The 19,234-nt window shown below is 44.0% G+C and overlaps 1 protein-coding gene across 1 annotated transcript in view; it reads right to left on the bottom strand.

The window, feature by feature from the left end:
- olf186-M (Ki-ras-induced actin-interacting protein-IP3R-interacting domain olf186-M) overlaps positions 1–19,234 on the bottom strand; it is a 124,590-nt gene that overhangs the window by 1,729 nt on the left and 103,627 nt on the right. Inside the window, exons 11-12 of the mRNA XM_075881976.1 lie at positions 773–920; positions 627–690 (exon numbers count right to left, since the gene is read on the bottom strand). Coding sequence (XP_075738091.1) covers positions 627–690; positions 773–920 — 212 coding nt within the window. The remainder of the gene's footprint in view (positions 1–626; positions 691–772; positions 921–19,234) is intronic.

The raw sequence follows: 19,234 nt of genomic DNA, 5'->3' as shown, positions 1-19,234 counted from the left end.
CAAGCAAAATAGCAAGAAAGGACAAAGTATATGTCTTCTGCACCTGTAAAAAGTGCTGCTGCCTCCACTCTAAAAGGAGCTTAAGTTTACAGAGGGCATGCGGCGGATTGACTGACTGCTAGACAAGACGTTCGTGCAGTATGGTTGTTTATCCTTCGTATACTGAGCTTCGTATACTGCCGGGAGAGGGATTGGAAAGAGAGGAGAAGGAAAGCGTACAAGGTAGGATGTTTTTCGCATATAAAAGCACAGTGTAAGAGATAACACACAGACTAATATTGATGGCACATAGTTTATGTTACGTGGGGGTGTGGAGGCACATGTTCCGACGCTCACCTCAAATTTTTTAAACACGTCAATCGTTCAAAAACTACCGTAATTACTCTATTGTAACGCAACCAGGATTCTCTAACATAAGGGAGTGATTTTTCATTGCACTCAGGAAAAAAAAGAAATAGTAAAACAAAAATAAAATAATTGAGTGCATCATTGCACTTTTTAGATAACTTGAATTTCAGTATTCGATTGCAAACATGAGGGTGTGCTTAAGGTAGCAAAAATTTGGAAAAAAAAACTCGCATTACATTAGAGTAAATGAGGTAAGCGCTCAATATTACGATGCTTACCTTGTTGAAGAATATGTGAAATCCGAGAACATAAATCTTTTTGCAGGATCAGGAGCTCAGACAACTGCAAAAGTGGCATGTCGAAATAGTTACCGATAACTCTGGTTACAGTAAACCAAAAAATGGTATAAAAGCACAGCCAGTACCTTTTCCTTGAGCAGAGTATAGTTCACACAGTCTGTGCAAGGCTGAGACAACAAAGCTGCCATCTCATGTGAGGATAGCATGCTGTCTGCTCGTTTCACTTCTTGTGATATTGCTTCCCGTAGCTGCCAAATAGCTTCAAGGTCAGGCCTGCACATGGACAAAAATAGGCAAAATGAAAATGATTCAATGAGAATAGCTTGCCTTATTTCCACTTTTGAAAAGACAAGCAGAACTCATCTAAAGTTCAATGGAGCACGAAGAGCCAGAAAGCATAAATAGCTACATTTTCGTCTCCTAAAGCACCACAGAGTGTGAACAATTAGTTTTTTTATTTTTCTTTAAAGGAGCTCTGATGATAATTTCTGGAGAGGAGATAACTTGTGGGATAGATTTGTGCGGACATTTACACATCTATGAAATATCAACGAATAATATAGCCTAAAACGTATTTAAAATCTATTTCGAAGTGCATGTCGCGGCACCGCAAGCGAAATATGCCTTCGGTTTTCTTGTATACAACCAAATGCCACGCACATCATGAGTTTCTATTGTCTGTCATGATGCAATCTTTGCGAGCAGGGCTCTTTCCTAGATGATCTTTTCAATGGAAAGAGGGGCAGGCTTTCATGGATGTACAAAGGCTAATGCTATTGTCTCAGCTGTGAATTTTTGGGGTGTCATGGGGATTTAAGTCTCGGAAGGAGCCTTCATTGAAAAGAGCTGTCAAAGTGACAGTTATCGTGCTGACATAGCTAGCTATGTTTACATCAAATGCACTGTGTGTCCGGCCTCACTGCTCTCTCAGACACTAAAACTGTGACTGGGCCGTATAAAACAATTTCCAAATAATTTATATTTGTGGTCTTGAGTTAACAAGCTTTTCCAGCCGTGATAAGAGGGTTGTTAACAACTTATTGCTACAAAAAAAAAATTCAAAATTTAATGTTCGTGCTTGTTTAAAGGGGAACTCTGGTGCATTTTCGACCATACTGAGATTATGCTGTTTTCAAATAGTATTGACAGTCCTGCAAAAACTAGGGTGGTTCATTTTGTCCCGACACTTGTCAATAATTTGAATTAAGCAATAAACCACGAGTCAAAACAGAAACCGAGACAGGGAGCTGCGCCGCCATCCATGGTGGGTATCGGATGACGTCATGAGAATCCGTCGCCGATGACGTCACAAGATCCGCTACACCCTGTCGCGGCTGGTCAGGGTAAAATAGCTCACATGCCTATTCTGACGAGCAAAGAGCAAGTTGGCGATGTCATCCGACGTGGAATCGAGCTGTGTCAGCTCGTCTGAACTTACCAGTGACAAGTTGAGAGATTGCAGCTACTATCTGAGCACGAAAGCATCGCTTTTTGACTTCGACTCGCTGGCACATGAAGCATCTCACATGCCCCGAATCGATTTACTCGTTGCTCAATATTGTAAAACCTGATGTCGACGACGACTCACAAGCTGTATGCACCTGACAAATCTGAACTGTGCTCGCATTGTCGTCGCCTTGTAAAAGAAAGCGCACGCTGCATCTGTCTGCTGGGAAAGGCAGGGTTTTCGAAAAAGAGTTGGCCCTTACGTAACTACACAGGGTGTCCCGCATTTACAAGTGTGATTCCAGAATCGGCTACTGATATTAAAATTGGCTTTCTAAAAAAACTAAACGACTTACGCTTGTATAATTTGGCACATATCACCACGGTACCAACAAAAATACACGTTCAAAGTTTTATTTAAATTGGTGAATATTGAAAAAATGCTGAAGTACCTTTTAAAGAACAACATAAAAACTTAATTGGGGTGAAAAGAATGCAAAACACACCTTCAACGAACCCCACAAAATTCATGACACTGCAGTATAAAGAAATAAATTTTGTAGCGACATACCCATTATTATAAGATCAGCATAAAACCCAACACATGCCATAATGGTTGATGAAGTTATGTTGCAGTATATACTGACTTTTACTACAGAATTAGTGAGCACAATGTCATTTTCAAAATGAACATTTCTAAAATGTGCAGCAGAATGTAATACATTGGCACACAGTACTATTCGAACGTTACTTGTAAAAGAATAACACAAAGATCACCGATATACTCAACCACACAAGGCCAGGTAGAGTTTACTGTCTACAACGAAATTACCTCTAAAATGAATGGTTCCTTGAATCCAGTTTATATTGTGAGCGTAACAGGGTGCAACATTTACAATAAAATTACCTCTATAATGAAGTATTTTGAAGGTTCTGAATGTTTTGGTACCTGACATAATCATTACTTGTCATCTGGTGCATGGAAGTCACTGGAATCAACACTGTAGCCTGATGTCATAAGTGTCGATGTCAGTTGAGTGTGCAAAGGAAAAATAGACTTAATATCAAAATAAAATATCTTATGAGCATTTGATTAACTTCCCACTTGCTCACAGCCACCTCTGTATACAGGAAGTTTGTATATCAGAGGAAACTCAACTTCGAAAATTTGTGTCAATACACCTTTCAAATCACAACATACAAATATGGCTAATGGTCCACTATATATGTACAGCCCATACTTTTCCGAGTAACAGACTAATCATGACTTGTTGCAGTTATACTTCCCCTCTACAGCATACTCCTGATGCAACTGCTTGACAGAACTTCTATTGGACATAATGCAACAAGACAAAACCATACCAAAAACTAATCAGAACCTTGTATTTACAAAATCTTTATAAAAAACATAAAAAATGAGAAAGCAAGAGGATGGAGCTGTCAAGAAGAAACTATTTGAAGTTCTAAAGAAATGAGAGAGCATAAAAGAGAGAGAGAGAAACGAGAAAAACAGGAAGGCAGGGAGGTATTGCACCAAGGTGCTTAGGTTGCCGGCACATACACTCACACCAAGACACGTGAATTTATTTTATTTATTTATTTTTATTTAGCAATACTGCTAGCCCCAACTTGGGGCCATAGCAGAGTGGGTGTACATAGTACAACAAAATCAACAGTACAATACTGCAGTCAACACAGAACAAAGCACTTCAAACAACATAAAAAATGTTTCACGAAGAGAAAAAAAAAAAAAAACACTAGTCAGATATAAATTTTTCAAATGCCTCGATACTGTCTGTTTCAATAATTTTGCTGTCAAGCTCATTCCATTCTTTGGCAGTGCGCGGAAAAAAGGAATACTTGAAAGTATTATTATTGGGCTGGAAAGGAACGACAGTGTGTTTATGACGTTGTCTGGTAGAGTAACCGGAAGAGAACTTTAAGTATTCACCTGTGTTACTATTTATTCGACCATTAACTATCTTAAAGAAGAACAACAAACGAGAAATTCTATTTCTTTCTGAAGTCCGTTTGAATCCCGCTTTGGCAACTAATTCAGAGACTGATGATGAGAATTGATAAAACGTGTGTCTGTGGCACCCAGTTAACCCAGCAAGCAGCTTCTCTGGGACTTTAAAATATGGGAAAGTGCCTATTCACGTCGCTACCACCTACAAAATGACGTCTGGGCACCACTGCATCATCTTTGGATGCGAAAACAATCAGAGCAAGAGGACGACATTACTTAGCACTGTCTGAGAAGATCACAACACGATGTGGGAATCGTGCCCGTACGGTGTTTTCGGATTGCACAGATTCCCATCCACAACGAAAAGCGCTAAGCTTTGCCACCAGTCGATAATCGTAATCAGCAGGAAAAACAGCAAGCCCAGAAAAAGTGTACGAGTAAGTATACTATTGTGTTTTTTCAAGCGCGTCGCAACCTGCTCTGCTTTATCGTAGTGATTTGCGTGCAGTATGCCTGTAGTATGCGACACCAAATCATTGCCATACTCTTTCACAGGCTGTATGCCCATAATAAAATATATATTACGACTCACATGCGGATGCACGCACCGCGCACGTTTAGTACAATTGTAATGGCATACCGTCGCGATGCAAAGAGACGTGAACGGCGCAAAAAGCATGGCTTTCGACCCAGTCTAACTGCGACATGCCTTGACTGTCACTAGGCGAATCTGTGCTTTCAGCCGGCGTCACCGTAGAATTATAAAATCTTTCACTGGCTGACACTTTCATACTACTTGTGTGTTCTGCGTGCAAGGTATGACTGGCGAATTGATGAACACATGCAGTGCATTAACGGCCGATAATATTAAAGTTGTGCAGTGCTTCACGGCCGATAATACTAAAGCTTCTAGATTTCTGGAAAAACACTGCTATTCTGAAGAATTGCTATAAATTAAAGAGATCAAAGATCGTGGTGGGAGATTTTTTTTTTCCCCGAGCGCGTGACATCAGAAAGAAACTGGCAAACAGCTAAAGCAAAGCAAATGACAGGTGAAAAGGTAAATCTCGTGTTTGACAAATCGAAAATCAACAATGAAGTATTTGGATGAAATGAGGATGCAAACTGCATCTGGCGTATTAAGCCCAACCCTCAGCAAAAAAATGAAAAAACCCAACTGCACACTTTGCGACCACGCGACACCGAGAAACGCACAAAGTAAAGTTTGCAAACAAACGTTCGCAGCATTATTCTAAAGACGACCTGCCTAGAATTATTTTTACTCAGCACAGATCCGGACCTTGTCGCTATCACCAAAACGTGGCTGTGAAGTTATGTCAGGGACCTTGAGAAAATGCCGCCAAACTATGTCATCTTACATACGACAGAACTACAGGTGGGGGAGGTGTGGCCATTCTATTAAGAAAATATATCACCTTTACGGCACTCTCCGATGTCGAAAGAGTGGAAGCGGTATTCTGTAAAATCCACTTAACCGCCTGTCCAACGATAATAGGTTGCATTTATCGCAGTCCCTCATGACCCTTAGAAGCAATGCATTCCCTGTATCAATACCTGCACCTTCACGTTTTTGAAGGTAGACTCACACTGGTCGGTGATTTTAACCTTCCTGATATCGATGCCTCACCATGAACCATCAATCACCTTCGTCCGACATTATTATTGATACTACTATGCTGACATTTAATCTCTTTCAAATTGTTAAAGAGCCCACATATGTACAGGGGCGTTCTTCAAATGTGCTTGACCTAATTTTCATTAGTGACCACGTTCCCGCAGATAAGGCCACCATTGAACTAACTAATAGATGGCATATCCGATCACAAGATAGTATCATGCTCGATTTCATTATGTGAGTGTGTCAGGCATTCAAACTCAATTGTGCCTTATCTCGACCTCAGTAATGCAGATGACCATAGTATACTGGACCACTTAGCACATGAATTTAGTTCATTTGAGCAGCTTCTCGGTCATCCGGACAATGATATGGAAACGTTGCGGCAGAAATTTAAAGAAATTGTACTGCATTGCATTTCTCAATATGTACCAACTAAAACAAAGAGGGAAAGACAATTCATCCATGGATAAATCAAGACATTCATGTAAATCGTAAAGTAAAGCACCCAAGAAAGTCTTCAAAACAAACATCGAATGTCATAATTACTAAGAACCTTACGGAAGCCATTAGTTCTATGAAGTCTCAAATTAAAAGCAGCCAAAAACTAGTACTATCCTTGCACTTCACTAACTTTATAAATGATGCACCTCAAAAGTTTTGGATCTATCTAAATTCAAAAAATAAAAAAAGATAGTGAAATTTCTCCAGATGAAAGCAGAGAACAAGCTAATTTGTTCAATAACTACTTTCATTCAGTATTCATTACAGACAACCACATCTCACCACCTCTCGAAATTCATAGTGCTGATCCCATTGAATCTGTCCACTTAAGCGAAGCAGGTATATGTGACTTTTGATCAAAAACTAAGATGAAAAAAAACAAGGCCTGATAATATACCAAATCAGTTTCTCACCCATTACACCAAATGGATAACCAAATATCTGCTAACTGGCTAACCTCCCTGTCCTTCCTCTTTCAATCCTCCTCCTCCAAATATCTGCTTATCATCTTTCGCATGTCCCTAACAAAGTGCTCACTGCCCAATGACTGGAAAACAGCAAGTGTCATACCAATTCACAAATTGGGTAGTGAAGTTGATGTCGCTAATTATCGCTCGATATCCTTGAGGAGCACAATTCGTAAAATACTAGAGCACATTATTTTTAAGAATATCATTACCTACCTTGAAAACAAGCACATTTTGTCACCGTTTCAGAATGGGTTTCGTAAAAGTCTTTCCACCATTATGCAACATGCCAAATGAATACATGAACTGTTATCGGCCATTGACCATCAAAAGCAGATCGACCTTATTTCGCTAGATTTTTCAAAAGCATTTGACCGGGTTTTGCATCAAAAGTTAATAAATAAACTTCAGGCGACAAAAGGTAAAGAACCAATCACAAAATGAATTATCGCATATCTGACCAAGCGAACGCAGTTTGTAAAAATAAACTAGCAAACACCAGAACTAACAGAAGTTATGTCAGATGTACTGCAGGGCAGCGTTTTAGCCCCTATTCTATTTCCTATTTTTATTAACGATTTGCCCCAGTCCATTAGAACGAACATCAAGCTTTTTGCTGACGACTGCATCAGTTATAAAAGAATTAATTTTTCTTTGGACCATATTGTCCTAAGCAATACCCTATTATCAGTGTCTTCTGATTGGTGTACGAAATGGCAGATGACCCTAAACGTTAAAAAATCAGCCTTGTTAAGAATACCGCAAAAACAAATCCCATCATATTTTGACTATACTATTGACGACACACCACTAACTCCCCTAAAATAGCATAAGTACCTAGGACTAGTGATTTTTAATGACCTTAGATGGGAGGCGCATATTAACTACATAACATCTTCAGCCTTAAAAAAATTATTTTTCCTAAAAAGTCGACGACATTCCCCACCACCTCAAACAAAACTCAGCCTATAAAACCTAAATCCACCCATTAATAGAATACACTGACTTAGTCTGATTCCCGGCCATAAATAACCTAATTAAAAAGCTAGAAGGTGTACAAAGCAAAGTAGTTACGTTTACCTACAATAAATACAGTTTGCTCGATTCACCCACTGAAGTAATCGCAACAGCTGGGTTGCTAACATTACGAAATCCCGCTAAACTCACACGCCTAAAAATGCTCTTCCAACTTATTCATACACATCTAAACATCGGCAGCTTTAAATTCATATCTATTTCAGAAACAAGACAGTCATGCCACAAACATCCAATAACATTACAGGAATACCGTTTCAACACCAACTGCTTCAAGTATTCCTCCTTCCCACAGTCAACTAGAGAAAGGAATAGATTGCCCGCTTGTATGACTAATAGTAAGGATCTGAATACTTTTTAACTTTACTTGAAAACCATATTGTGCCACTCATAGCTGAAATGATGTTTTTTTCAATGCTTTTTTTCTCACTTGTACAGTTCTTGGGTGCTTTTTGAATATGTCAGTTTTATTAGTGGAATACGCAGTACATTACATTCACCTATATCAGTCATACTTTTTTTTTTTTGACATAGGTTGCGATTTTATACTCTTTATGTAATGTTATAGAATATCTGTGGTCACGCATTTTCGCATGTAAGTACAAGTGTATTTATTGTATATTTTGGTTGCCCAACTGCAATAGTTCCCACTGAGACTGGCAATATGTAAAAGTAAACAAATAAAACACATGCGGTGCATAAACACAAGTTGGAGTGAGATTTTTACGCTACATTGACGCCGCCTTACAGCACGAATTTGGCTTTGCCACAGCCAAGGCATGCCGCAGTTTGAGCCAAAAGCAACGCTTTCTGCTGTTTCCATTTCTTTCAATCCTGATAGTATATACCTGATAAAGTTGCTTCCGCAGTCTGCAATGCCCATGCTGTAGACATTCCGGACTGTCGAGGAAGGCCTCCTTGACGTGTCACATGAAATCAGTGCGAAATTCCAGAAGAGAAAGAGTGCGAAACATGCTTATAGCCTGTCTCGGGTTGTAAAGTTTTGCGTTTGATTGATTTGTGGAGCGTCTGTACAAGGTGTTGCTTCGCCACGCTTGCAACAGACGGCGCGACGCGCTTTTCAATATGGCAGCACGCACTGATCTCGCTGTGTTCTGGTGTATAGCAAATGACTTGTTTGGCAAACCTGCACAGCTGCTGCTTCAGGCAATATCGCAAACTTAGTTACTGCCTAAAAGAAGCTTCATAGCATCGCCTAAGGAAACTTTAAAGCGGCTGATAATGCATAACAACAGGTGATACCACTACTGCGCATGCTGTCATTTTTTTTTTTCATTATATAGAAGTGTAATTTTACTATTATGGCTAAGTGCGGTAATTGCCCTGAGTTCTCTAAAACCATGCATGTCTGGGCAATGGTGTGACGAGTATGTTGATTTTATTCAGCCGGCGCAGACAATGATGCAGAGAATAGCCTATTACCACAATTGACTATGAGGATTTTGATGCACAGATCGCAACTCACTTGAGACCACACTTATCCAACATGAGAATCCAACAAGCCGCACATACAGGCCAGACTGATTCAGGTCCAGCATGAGTTCAGTCTAAAGTAAATACACGTACAGTGTCAAGAATGCGCAGAGTTGCCCATCATCATAATCATCATCATAAGCCTTACTAAACCCACCGCAGGGCAAAGGCCTCTCCCATGATCCCCCAATTAACCCAGTTTTGTGCCTTCTGCTGCCACGTTATACTAGCAAACTTCTACATCTCATCAGCCTACCTGAATTTCTGTCTCCCATTCGTGCGCTAGCCTTCTCTGGGAATCCACTCAGCTACCCCTAATCACCAGCAGTTATATCCTGCCTACGTGCTACGTACTGTTGGGACCTGAGTCCTGTGGGTCTCGTCGTTGGTAGCTGGCTCCCATCGGACTCGTCCCTTATAGCGAGAAGCAATGCTTATATGGGAAAACAGAGAACAGACGTTTATTTACATTAGAGAGAGGTCAATAAGAAAATTTAGATATATAGTGGCGTTCTTCGTACATGGCGAGCTCTCCACTCGAAAAAGCACACCGAATGAGCCGTGGGGGCTCATTATAAAGGGTCTGTCCTCCCCAGATCCCTAGATCGGGGACCGCGTACAGAGGGCACCGTCCAATCACGGACCACACATTACCCGCGAGGGTGACGAGCACGCACGGTCCACGCGAACGTTCAAAACTGAAGCGTGGTCACCGCACGGCCATGTGGCACGAACGCGGCTCCCCCCCCGTCAAGGTGTGTCGCTGGGCGAGGGGTCTGAAGTTGATGACTGCATCCATCGAAAGGGCCGCCGTAAACAAGCTTCAAATGGTGCCGAACGATTCGTTCAATTAGCGGGACGATTCCCGGCCGCCGCCGCCGCCGTCATCTTCCAAAGAAGAAGCTGCACCGGTGGTCTCCCGAACTGCTCACGGCGCCGCGGCGGCAGGACGCCGCACCCTCCGGCCAGGTGGGAACAATACATGGCGGACACAGGCCGCCAACCCGTTTGGCGATTCAAAAGGAACATCAAAAGGAACGCCGATCCATTGTCAGACCTGGCGCCGGTCCTAACAGCCTCTCCGCCGGGGAAAGAAGATCCCGAGGTGCAGTGGCCAGCAGGTACTGTGCAGCGGGATCTGTATTGCAGCTTGTCGGCTCTTCCTCTATTACTTTTGTCCCGAACACTGGATCCGATGATCATCGACCAAGAGGGCGTTGCTCGCAGGGATGAGGTGAACCCCTCCACCATATTCTCCGCCCACCACAAACGAGGAACTGCGGAAACTGCGCCGAAAGCACACCCACACACAAGCAAGCACACGGCAATTCTCCACTCAGAATCACCAGACTCAGATTCACCTGTGGAAGTCATTTCCTTCTACCTCAACTTTATTCCTGTGGCCCCCGCCGAGTCGCAACACCACATCAGCCACTTTTGAAGACATTAAACAAAACACTTGACACATGATTGGATAAATACAGAAAACTAGTGGGCCTCAAATCGAGGATAGAAAGCAGAAAATCGTTTTGAAGCCCTCGGGGTACTAGGGACAACGACTCAGACCATCTGCGTTGCCGTTGAGTTTACCCTTCTTGTAATGGATATCAAAGGTGTATTGTTGAAGAGCTAAGCTCCAGCGCAAAAGACGGCCGTTTTTCGATGACATGGACTGTAGCCATGTGAGGGGACAGTGGTCAGTCTCTATTGTGAACCTAGAACCGGCGATGTAACAAGCTAGCTTCTGCACAGCCCAAACAACGCAGGCACATTCCTTTTCTGAGGCACTGTATGCTTCCTCACGAACAGAAAGCTTTCTACTGGCATACAGTACAGGGTGTTCCTGGTCGTTCTCTCCCCTCTGACAAAGCACGACACCCATACCCCGGTCGCTGGCGTCACACTGAAGAATGAACGGCTTAGAGTAGTCAGGCGCGCTCAACACTGGCTGACTTTTTAGTGCCTTCTTTAGCGTAGAAAATGCATGTTCCTTGGCCCCATCCCATTTTACGGTCTGGGGTTCAGTCTTTCTAAGAGCGTCTGTCAAGGAACTTGCAATGTCAGAGTAACGCGGGATATACCTTTGATAATAACCGGCCAATCCAAGAAACGACCGAATGTCTTTCTTGGTTCGTGGTTGGGGAAAGTTGTCTATTGCGGCCAGCTTTACTTCTGACGGCCGGCGGTAGCCTTGGCCTATTACATGCCCTAGATAAGCTACCTCAGCGCGCCCCAATTGGCATTTCGCAACCTTCACTGTTAAGCCGGCCTCACGCAGACGACATAGCACCGCTCGCAAGTGTTTCATGTGGTCTATCCAGGAAGAAGAAAAAATAGCAATATCATCTAGGTACGGGAGGGCAAAGTCCTCCATACCCTGTAACACTTTGTCCATTAGGCCAGAAAAGCAATAAGGGGCATTCTTTAATCCAAAACTAAGGACCTTCGGCCGAAATGTTCCCATCGGGGAAATAAACGCCGCAAGCCTACTAGCCCTTTCAGTTAGAGGCACCTGCCAGTATCCCCTGACTAAATCCAAAGTCGAGATGAAATTGGCACTGCTGACTTGCTCAAGTCTTTCCTCAATATGCGGAATTGGATAAGTTTGGTCCTTTGTAATCGAGTTGAGCCTCCGATAGTCAATACACGGTCGCGGCTCTTTCCCTGGGACCTCAACCAAGATCAGAGGCGAGGTGTAATCACTCTCTCCTGGCTCGATCACTCCTAGCTCGAGCATTCGGTTTATCTCCGCGGCCATTATTTCCCGTTGCCTCGGGGAAACGCGGTAAGCTTTAGAACGAATTGGTTCCGAAGATGTCAGCTCAATATCATGAACTAGGGCTTTGGTTCTGCCAGGTGTGTCTGAAAATGTTTCTTTAAAGTCAAACAATAGTTCCTTCAGTTCCGCTTTCTGATCTGGCTCCAACTCCGCCTGTTCTACCAGGTTACTAATAGTCTCGCCAATGTCTTTGTTTTCTGTTGTTAACTCCGGGAAATCAATAGGCATTTCTTCCGGTTGATTGAGCGACATGTTTACAACGGCATGCCTCTGCTGGTACGGTTTGAGCAGATTAGTGTGGTACACCTGTTGCGTTTTACGCCTTCCCAGTCCAGTAACCAAGTAATTTGTGTCTGACAATTTCTGAACTACCTCAACAGGTCCCTCCCACTGGACCTGAAGTTTATTCTTCAGTGAGGGTTTCAGTATCATCACTTTTTCCCCCACTCGAAAGCTTCGCGTCCGGGCTGTCTTGTCATAATAGCGCTTAGCGTTGTTTTGAGCTCTGCGCATTTCCTGCTCCGCTAGTTCTTGAGCTGCGTGAAGTCGGTCCAACAGCTCAAGTACGTATGCTACTACCGAAGGGTCGTCCGCCCGGCCCTCCCAAGATTCTCGAACAATGCGAAGTGGGGAGCGAAGAGCACGTCCGTAAACTAGCTCCGCAGGCGAAAACCCTGTTGATTCGTGAGGAGCGACCCGAAGCGCGAACATAGCTGCGGGCAAGCAAGCCTCCCAATCCTCTTTTTGCTCATAACAAAGGGCGCGTAGCAGCCGTTTCATGACTGAATGTACCTTTTCTACAGCATTTGACTGAGGGTGGTACACTGAACTGTGGATGATTTTAACACCACACTTTTCTAGAAATGTCGAGGTTAGTGCACTTGTAAAAACAGATCCCTGGTCGGACTGAATTTCTGCAGGGAAGCCTACACGTGCAAAGATAGATAAAAGCGCTTTAACTACCTCTTCCGAGCTGAGCTCCTTTAACGGTACTGCTTCCGGGAATTTCGTGGCCGGGCAGAGCACTGTGAGTATGTGCCGGTACCCGGACTGCGTTACAGGAAGTGGACCCACTGTGTCTATAACTAGCCTGCGAAACGGTTCTGTGATAATGGGGACCAGCTTCATAGGTGCTTTAGCCTTATCCCCTGGCTTGCCAACGCGTTGGCACGTGTCGCAGCTTCTTACAAATGCCTCCACCTCCCGAAAGCAGCCGGGCCAGTAAAACTCCCGTAACAAACATTCTTTTGTTTTTTTGATGCCGAGATGCCCTGACCACAAACCTCCGTGGACCAGGTGCAGCAGCTCCTTGCGGAAAGGATACGGTACGACTAGCTGATTAAACCGAACTCCTTTTCGACTCGTGTACTTTCTGTACAAGACGCCCCCCTTCTTGGTGAACTGAATGTTTTGCTTAGCCACCCCTTCCTTCGCGTCTGGCGTTAGGTTACGGAGGGTGGAGTCATTTTCCTGTTCCACTATCAGTTCTGTAGGACTTACATTTAACAGCTTTATAGTGCATTCTACTTCTCGAGATGCCTCGGATTCATCCGGTTTCTTACATCTTTCTTTAGATATTGTGTTTTGAGGCTCCATTATAGGGTGGTCCAGTTTCGTGCCAGGTAAAGAAGGCTCTGCCGCTGAAGCTGTTTCGTCTGCCACCGGATCTTTATAAACTGTCTGAGCGGCGAGCTCCCTTGCTTTGGATCGAGTTAAGGCCTGTACGATACCCTCACTGAACCCAATTCCTTTTTGTCGCAGCAAGTACTCTGATTTATTTGAGAACAAATACGGGTATTGCACTGGGAGATGTGCCGAAACGGCAGCTTCAGTGTCTAGAACACCGAAAGGGCCTTCGATGCGGACTCTTGCTACTGGGAGACATGCACTGTTTGTCTCTACTGCTTGTCTTATCCATGCGCATTCTCCTGTAAACTGACTCTCCTCGACATAGGACGGGTGCACTACATCCATAGTGGCGGCCGAATCGCGGAGCACGCGGCACGGTTGGCCGTTCACGACTAGGTCTCGGATGTATGGTTCTAGCAATTTCATGTTTTCGTCATTACTACAGAGTGACATTAACACAACTTTCGGGTTCTTACAACCCAAAGAAATATGCCCCGTCTGTTGGCAGTTATAGCAAACTATCGGCTTCTTGGCCTCGAACGCCTTTTTCTGTTGCCCTTCCGCCCTTTTCTCGGGTGCTTCTTCCTTTCTCTTGTTTTTCTCATCACCGCTTCCTTTGGAGTCTAAACCCTCCTTTGGCATATACCGACCCGACTTTGTCCATCGCGGAGGCTTGTCGGCCCGATATTTACTAATCTCCCTCCTAGGGACATCCTCGCCTTCGAGGGCACGGCGATTTACGTACTCCTCTGCGAGCTCTGCCGCTCTCGTGATAGTATCTACTCCTTGTCTATCCTGAACCCAGTACCTAATGTTTTCAGGTAGACGCCGAAAGAATTGTTCCAACGCAAAACACTGCAGAGTCTTTTCCGCGTCGCCAAGCGCACCCTCCTCTCTAAGCCATTCCTCCAGATTTACCTTTAAGGTGTACGCAAACTCTGGGTATGACTCGTCTTTGGCTTTCTCGATCTCACGAAATTTTCGCCTGAACGCCTCCGCTGACAGTCTGTACTTTTTGAGCAGACTCGCTTTGACTCTGTCATAGTCGTCTGCGTCTTCTTTACCCATACGGGCTATAATGTCAGCTACTTCACACGGCAGCAGCGTAAGCAAGCGCTGGGGCCACGTGTTTTTAGCAAAATTTTCCCTCTCGCACGTGCGCTCAAAGTGCACCAGAAAAAGACCCATGTCCCCTCCTACCGCGTAGGATGGCATCAAATCTGTCATTCGGCGCTCTCTTTCTCGTGCCACTGCGCTAGCTCCGTTCATTGATTGAGCCTTTGCTAGTTCAATTTCTAGGCGTTTCATTTCCATACGATCGATACGTTCTCTTTCCCTTTCCTCTTTTTCCTCATGACGTCTCTGTTCCTCTTTTTCCTCACGACGTCTCTGTTCCTCTTTTTCCTCACGGAGCCTCTGCTCCTCTTTTTCCTCACGGAGCCTCTGCTCCTCTTTCCTTTGCGTAATAGCCTCCAAGCATTCGCTCAGCTCCTCGTCATCTGCCCCGATCTTCTCGATGGCGTCAATGATCTCCTGCTTTCTTTTCGTCTCGGCAATTACCTGGCCCAGCTCTCGGGCCAACTCTAACAACTCTGGCTTTTTTAGTCCCTTCAAATTCATGGCGGTCCTTGGTGCTGCTAACTCTTTTAACTAAACAACTTTGACGTACTATCAATACTTCCGTCCACCGTTACCAAATCACTGCTTTGTTTACAATCCTACGCAAAGCCTGGTGATATCTCAGCAAAGAAAAGCAGTGCACTCACCCTATGCAGTCATGAATTCGGACGCGTTCCTTCCAGTGTTGTCAGTGATGCCACGAAGCAGTTTTGTCCGACTCTAGGTCCTCCAGACAGCAGGTCTCAGCATTGCCTCCTGGTCGATGAGCTCGATCCCACCGCTGCCATCCAGTTGTTGGGACCTGAGTCCTGTGGGTCTCGTCGTTGGTAGCTGGCTCCCATCGGACTCGTCCCTTATAGCGAGAAGCAATGCTTATATGGGAAAACAGAGAACAGACGTTTATTTACATTAGAGAGAGGTCAATAAGAAAATTTAGATATATAGTGGCGTTCTTCGTACATGGCGAGCTCTCCACTCGAAAAAGCACACCGAATGAGCCGTGGGGGCTCATTATAAAGGGTCTGTCCTCCCCAGATCCCTAGATCGGGGACCGCGTACAGAGGGCACCGTCCAATCACGGACCACACATTACCCGCGAGGGTGACGAGCACGCACGGTCCACGCGAACGTTCAAAACTGAAGCGTGGTCACCGCACGGCCATGTGGCACGAACGCGGCTCCCCCCCCGTCAAGGTGTGTCGCTGGGCGAGGGGTCTGAAGTTGATGACTGCATCCATCGAAAGGGCCGCCGTAAACAAGCTTCAAATGGTGCCGAACGATTCGTTCAATTAGCGGGACGATTCCCGGCCGCCGCCGCCGCCGTCATCTTCCAAAGAAGAAGCTGCACCGGTGGTCTCCCGAACTGCTCACGGCGCCGCGGCGGCAGGACGCCGCACCCTCCGGCCAGGTGGGAACAATACATGGCGGACACAGGCCGCCAACCCGTTTGGCGATTCAAAAGGAACATCAAAAGGAACGCCGATCCATTGTCAGACCTGGCGCCGGTCCTAACAGTACCCGGCCCACATGTCCATTTCTTCTTAATTTCAACTACGATATCCTTAATCCCAGTTTGTTCCCTGACCAACTCTGCTCTTTTCTTGTCCTTTAAAGTTGCACCTACCATTTTCCTTTAAATTGCTCGCTGTGTCGTCCTCAATTTAAGCTGAACCCTCTTTGTAAGGCTCCAGGTTTCTACTCTGCAGGTAAGTACTGGCAAAATACAGCTGTTATATGCCTGCTGCCTCTTGAGGGTTAGTGGCAGATTGCCATTCATGATTTGAAAATGCTTGCCAAATGTCTCCACCCCCTCCTTATTCTTCTAGTTATTTACTCCCGCGGTTCGGATCCACGGTTACTACCTGTCATAAGTAGACATATTCTTCTATAACTTCCAGAGTCTCTCCACCAATTGCAAAGTGCTGTTTTCTGCCAAGACTGTTGCGTATTACTTTAGTTTTGTGCACATTAATTTTCAGACCTACTTTCCTGCTTTCTGTGTCCAGTTGAGTAATCATGAGCTGTAATTCATCCCCCGAGTTACTCATCAAGGCATTCTCATCAGCGATTTGCAGGTTACTAAGATACTCTCCATTAACTTATCCCTAACTCTTCTCATTCTGGGTGCTGAAAACCTCCTGTAAACATGTGGTCAATAGCATTGCAGAGATCATGTCTCCCTGCCTTACACCCTCCATTATTAGGATTCTGTCGCTTTTTTTTTATGAAGAGCTATGGCGCCTGTGGATCCCCTGTAGATTTCTTGCAATGTGGGCTTGTTGGTGATGCCTTTGAAATAATTTTTGTAGAGCGAAGAAAAATCTGAAAACAGGAAGGGATAGGCCCAGAGGACAAAGCACTACCAGCAACATGTTTATTTTTGAACAAAAAGTCGCTTTTAAGCCATAGTCGTCAGGCAGACAGATAAGCACGTGGACTCACTCAGATAAACATCTTTTTGCTAGCAGTATTCTGTCCTCTTAGTATATCTCTTCCTGCTTTCATTTTTCGTTTTGTGCTACAAAAATTCTGTCAAAGTTAACGTAGAGTTTGTCAATGCCCTGATTTTGTAGTGCCTGCATCACTGCCGATGTCTCGACTGAGTCAAACACGTTCTTGTAATCTATGAAAGCTATGAATAGGGGTTGGTTGTACAGTCGAGCCCACATATAACGGCCCCACTTAAAACGAACAATACTGTATTCCGCGCATTTCTCTATCACCTGTAGCCTGAACGAAATGTGGCTTGGTCCTTTGGTTGATTGAACTCCAATGTCGCCTTATTTTCTATTAGCTATTATTTTTGTAAATAGTTTGCAGAGACAGTAAGCTGATCTGCTTGTAACTTTTCAAGTCCTTGGCATCTCCTTTTTTATGGATTAAAATAATGGTGGCATTCTTCCAAGATTCTGGTACTCTTCCCCTCAAGAGAGACTTCGTTTATAAGGTGGCCAGTTTTTCTAACAAGATTTCTCTGCCATCTTTCAGTAGGTCTGTTGTTACCTTCTCCTCACCAGCAGCTTTGCCTCTTCACATTCCTTTTAGGTCTTTCCTTACTTCCCCTGTGATTAGTGGTAGGATGTCAAATTCCTCTGGACTAATATTGTTTCTCACGATATCATCCTGGTTGTTTTGGCTTCTGTACAACTCTCTGTAGAGCTCCTCTGCCATCTCAACTATCCTATCCATATTGGTTATGCCATTGCCTTCTTTGTTCCTTAATGCATACATCCGATTTTTGCCAATGCACAAGTTTACCTTCGCAGCTTTCAGGCTTTTCATGCTTTTGACCGTCTGCTCAATTCCCTCCATGTTATACCTCCTAATGTCGGCTACCTTGCGCCTACTGATGAACTTCGAAAGCCCCACTAGCTCTACTTTGTCGGTTGCATTTGAGGCTTTCATGGTTTGTCGTCTCTTAGCGAGATTTTTCATCTTCTGAGATAGTTTGCCAGTGTTCTCTCTAGTGACTGTACCCCCCAATTTCCATTGCACATGCTTTGATGATACTAGTAAAATTTTCATTCATTGTGGTAATGTTAACGTCGGTTACCTCGTTCAGAGCCTCAAATCTATTCTGAAGCAAAACTCTGAATTCCTGTACTTTCTCTCACCCCTAGCTCATTAATTGGCTTTTTGCGTATCAGTTTATGCCATTGCTTTTTTCAAGTCTTGGTGAATACGAGCTCTTGCCATTCTATGGTCACTACAGCGAATCTTGTCAACTATTTCTACATCCTGTACAATGCATGGGCGAGCACACAGAATGTAGTCTATTTCATTTTTTGTTTTAATATTAGGACTCTGCCACGTCCACTTACAAATAGCCCGTTTTCTGAAGAAGGCATTCAAGATCCATAAATTATTACGTTCTAGAAGCTCTGCTAATAATTCCCCCCACGCATTTCTAAAGCCGATGCCATATTCCCCCACTGCATGATCTCCAGTCTTTTCTTGTCTACTTTGGTATTAAAGTTGCCCATCAGAATATTATACTGTGTCTTTACTTTATTAACTCTTTCGTTACCACACCCATTTAGATCGATCACTGGTGATCTAATCACTGGTGATCTACGTTTTTGGATCGTCGATTTTGGCGTGTTTTGGCTCGTGCACCCGGAACTTTCTGATAGTTGATCCAGCAACTCAACTTTCAGAATCAATTTGAATTCAACCGTTTTGGCAACATAGTGATTTTTTACAGGCCTTTGCGCAAACCAATGTGCATGTAATGTTGGAAAAGTACACTAGGCTGGCGAACTTGACAGTAGTGCGTGCTCTTCATGATTATGCTACAGTAACATTGAAGTTCTATAATGAAAAGAACCTTTGCAAGCCAAATGTCGAGTTAAAGTGTCAGCTTGACAATTAAGCTATCTTGAGCAGTAAAAATTGCCAGAAATCATTGCCAGGTATTCAATAGAGAGCTTTTCCTAGGAGTCAGGGAAAATTTGTTCTACAAAAAATATTTATGGAAATCCGCAGCGTGCCTAACGTGTCGAGGTGGCC

This window comes from Rhipicephalus microplus, chromosome X, assembly GCF_043290135.1.
Source record: "Rhipicephalus microplus isolate Deutch F79 chromosome X, USDA_Rmic, whole genome shotgun sequence".
NCBI lineage: Eukaryota > Metazoa > Arthropoda > Arachnida > Ixodida > Ixodidae > Rhipicephalus > Rhipicephalus microplus.
Note: the sequence above shows the minus strand (reverse complement) of the source record. Positions and strands in the feature narration are given on the sequence as shown.